The sequence below is a fragment of the Musca vetustissima genome, unplaced genomic scaffold (assembly GCF_032173495.1).
Source record: "Musca vetustissima isolate MV318-11 ecotype Yass unplaced genomic scaffold, APGP_CSIRO_Mvet_v1 utg442783, whole genome shotgun sequence".
Taxonomy (NCBI): domain Eukaryota; kingdom Metazoa; phylum Arthropoda; class Insecta; order Diptera; family Muscidae; genus Musca; species Musca vetustissima.
This window is the reverse complement of record NW_026889686.1, coordinates 1-3659: the sequence shown is the minus strand read 5'-3', so window position 1 is coordinate 3659 and position 3659 is coordinate 1. Positions and strand designations below refer to the sequence as shown.

Sequence of the window (3659 nt, the reverse complement as noted above, 5' to 3'; positions counted from 1 at the left end):
TTAAAATTAAAAAAAAATAAAAGAAATATTTAATTTAAAATTCCTTAAATTACATCACGTTTCCAATGAAGTATTACTAATTAATAGAAAAAATTATTATTATTATTATTATTATTAAATATTATTTTTGTTTTGTTTTTAGAAACAAATACACAAAAAAGAAACCATTTGTTTTTTTATTTTGTGAGAAATTAAACAAAAATTGTTGTTGCATTTTTATTGTGCGTCTATGATGGGAGAGTAGAATTATAAAGTTGTGCATTTTTTTTTAAACAAATTTACATTGATTTTTTTTTTTGTAATTTTTACAAACAATTTATATTGTTGTTGTAAATTTTAAGCACATTTGGAAGAATCCACCATTTTCTCTTTTCATTTTGTTTTGTAAGGGACCACACCCCCTTTTTTTGTTTATCCACTAAAAGATAGAAAAGAACGACCAATGATGATAGAATATCCTGGAATTTAATCATCATCCTTCTTTTCGGTTTTGAGGTCATATTTAGCACACAATTCTTCGGGTGAACAACTAAAAATAGAAAGAAAAAAAATTGAAAAATTAGTATAAAATAATTTTAAAAAATATATAAATTTCTAATTTAAATGTATATTTTTATCAAAATGTAATATTTTCTTATTAATTTGTGTGTTAAGATTTGTTTGCATTTGGTACATAACCTATTCACTTTAATACTAATTCCATAAAAAATCATTGCATACTTTTAGGCAAAACTAAAATAAAGGCTTAACAGGGTGCCACAATAATAGTATTTGCCCTAGCTCGATTATTTATTTAGATAATTCTAAATAATAATTTTTAATTTTAGTTTAGATATCTATCTTTTAAAATCCTTGTATTTCATTAAGATATCCCTTTATGGCCCTTGGAAAATTATTGCCAAAAAAGAGAATAAGAAAATGCCAACAAAGGTAATAATGAACTTTTTCCCATAACTTTGCTGATTAAAGACTTACACCCATTTAATAATTTCGATTTAAAATTGAGACTTTAATCTAGTAAAATCCTTCTATTTTACTAAGCTAACCCTATTACTCACAGAGTTATGCCACTTGGAAATTTATTACTCAAAATATTTTATGAAAATTAACATAGTGTTGCCCACGAACTTTACTGGGTTAAATCAAAACAACAATTTATATTTAAACCGTAGATTTTTATCTTTCAAAATTATTTAATTTCGTTAAATTATCTCCATTAAATTCAAAGCTATGACCCCCTAAAATTGATTACCCAAAATATTCAAAGAGCATAAAAATTGTATTACACATTAACTTTTTCCTCTAACTCTGGTGTTTGGTGGGGTACATTTAAATAAAAATTTTTATTTTAGCATAATATATTTATCTTTCAAATTCATTTAAGTTCATTAAGATATCCTTCTTAATTCCAAAGTTATGCTCCCCTAAAGTTGATTGCACAAAAAATACAAGGTGAATCAAAATTAAGGTAAATGTAAAATTTTTACCATAACTCAGGTATTTGGTGAGGTGCAACAAAATCAAAATGTTGATTTTAAAACTAGATATTTATCTAGCAGAATCCACTTGAATCATTAAAATACCTCAACTGCCTTCAAAGTTATGGGACCATGAAATTTCTTACGAAAAAAATTTATGAAATGTGAAAAATTAAAAACTTGCATATTTTTGGGAATAATTGCAATAATTGTATTTTTATACACGAAAAACGTATATCAGCATTAAAATTAGATATTTTTCTTTTAACAATTTTTGGAAACATTGAAAAATAACCACTGCTTCATAAATTATGGCCTTCTAAAATTAATTACTAAGAAAGTGTGGAAATTGGTATATTTTTCGGAACATTTGTGTTACCCTGTTATAGAGAATAGTTGCGAAGTTAATTAGAAATAAATTCCTTATACCTATTTGATAAAAATATAATAAAAATTTATTGTTTTGAAACTTACCCAATTAAACCTTGCAGATCACAAACGAAACGATAAACATAACGTTTACCCGCTGTTTTGTGAATAATATTTTTATCATAATAATAACGTAGGCCTCGGCTTAGCTTTTCATAATTCATTTTTGGTTTATTTTTGCGTATACCCCAACGGCGGGCAACCTAAAAACAAGAAGAAGAAGAAAACATTTCATTAATACCCTATAAAATATTTTCCGTTTGCATTATTTTTCAAAACTTACCTCATCTGGATCGGTTAATTTAAATTCCCAACCATCACCGGTCCACGAAATGAATCCCTGACATGTCTTATCCATCAGCAATTCCAATAAGAATTGCCATAGCTGAATGGGTCCCGAGCCTTGGAAACATGGTACACCACCCTGTGTGGAATAGCCACCTAATAAAGCCTTATCCAAACACATGGACGAGAGATAAGCAGCTGGATGTTGAGCTCCATGATGGCTGGCCCATTGATCGGCCTGTGCTGCCATACTGGGAAATTGGGGTGTATCATAGGGTGAAAATTCCGGTGAATAGGCATCATGAAATCTTGAACGGCCATAGGCATTGTATTTCTGTTCAACATTTAGACCATAAAAATCGGCGGGATTGTTATCTAAATAATTGTTGGTGGCCTGGCCTTGATGATCCTGTGACGACATGGTGGTACTGTGATAATCACTATCATCGTAACCAGAAGAAGCAGCAGCGGCGGCTGCTGCCACAGCATTGGCATTGGCCAAATGGGCAGGCGATAGGCCAAATTGTGTTGTGAGATCGGTGGGATCATTGGCGGAATTCGAGCCAGCGAGATTACCATAGGCTGTTTGGGTACCGGGTTCCTCCTTCATTTGATGTTGATTGTAGAAGGCGGCAGCGGCAACAGCTGAATTACGCATCGACATTTGCATGTAGTTGAGATTGGCACCAGTGTTGTTGTTATTATTGTTGTTGTTAGTATTACTATTAGCACTATTGGGCGATAGGCTGCTGGGTTGGGCAGCCGTTGTGGCATTTTGTTGTTGTTGGTTTGCATGAGCGGGTGGCAGCATTGAGTTTTGTACAGCATTTTGTTGTTGCTGTTGTTGTTGTGGTGGCGGGCTATTATTACGATCGTGGGTTGATGAGCCATAACCTAAAATGAAAAGCAAGAAATAAAAATAAATTAATAAAAATAATTCAAAATAAATATTGAAATAATATTAATAAAAATAAATATATTTTAATTAGTAACAAACTTTTCATTTTTTAAAAAAAAATAAAAAAATCATTTAGATATAATATTTCAATAAATATTAATTTTTTTTAAATTATAAAAATATTTTTTAATCAATTGTTTTTGTATTCTATTTATTTATTTATTAATTTTTATTTGTTATACCATTTTTTTTATTAATTTGCAATTTTTTAAATTTTTAGAATGAAATGTTTATTCTTTTTTATTTTTAATTTAATCTTTTATAATTTTTAATATTTAATTTTCTTCATTGTTATTATTTTTTTAAATATATATTTGTTTATTTATTTCTTTTATTATTTCATTTCATTTAATTTTATTTTTTATATTATTTATTTTTTCATATTTGAGTTTTTATTTATATTTTAGTATTTGATTTTTCTAATTTAATTTTTTTATGTTTAATATTTAGCTTTTATTTTTTAAATTCAATTTTTTAACATTTAATCCTATATTTAATTCTTTTATTTA

General features: G+C 27.8%; 1 protein-coding gene across 1 annotated transcript; it reads right to left on the bottom strand.

Moving 5' to 3' along the window:
* Window positions 1–465: 465 nt before the first annotated feature.
* LOC133337346 (ETS-like protein pointed) lies at window positions 466–3086 on the bottom strand (the record flags this gene model as incomplete). Its single annotated transcript, XM_061545578.1, has 3 exons — window positions 466–529; window positions 1953–2110; window positions 2191–3086. Coding segments are annotated over 3 exons (1118 nt in total), but the record flags the coding sequence as incomplete, so codon positions are not given.
* Window positions 3087–3659: the final 573 nt, after the last annotated feature.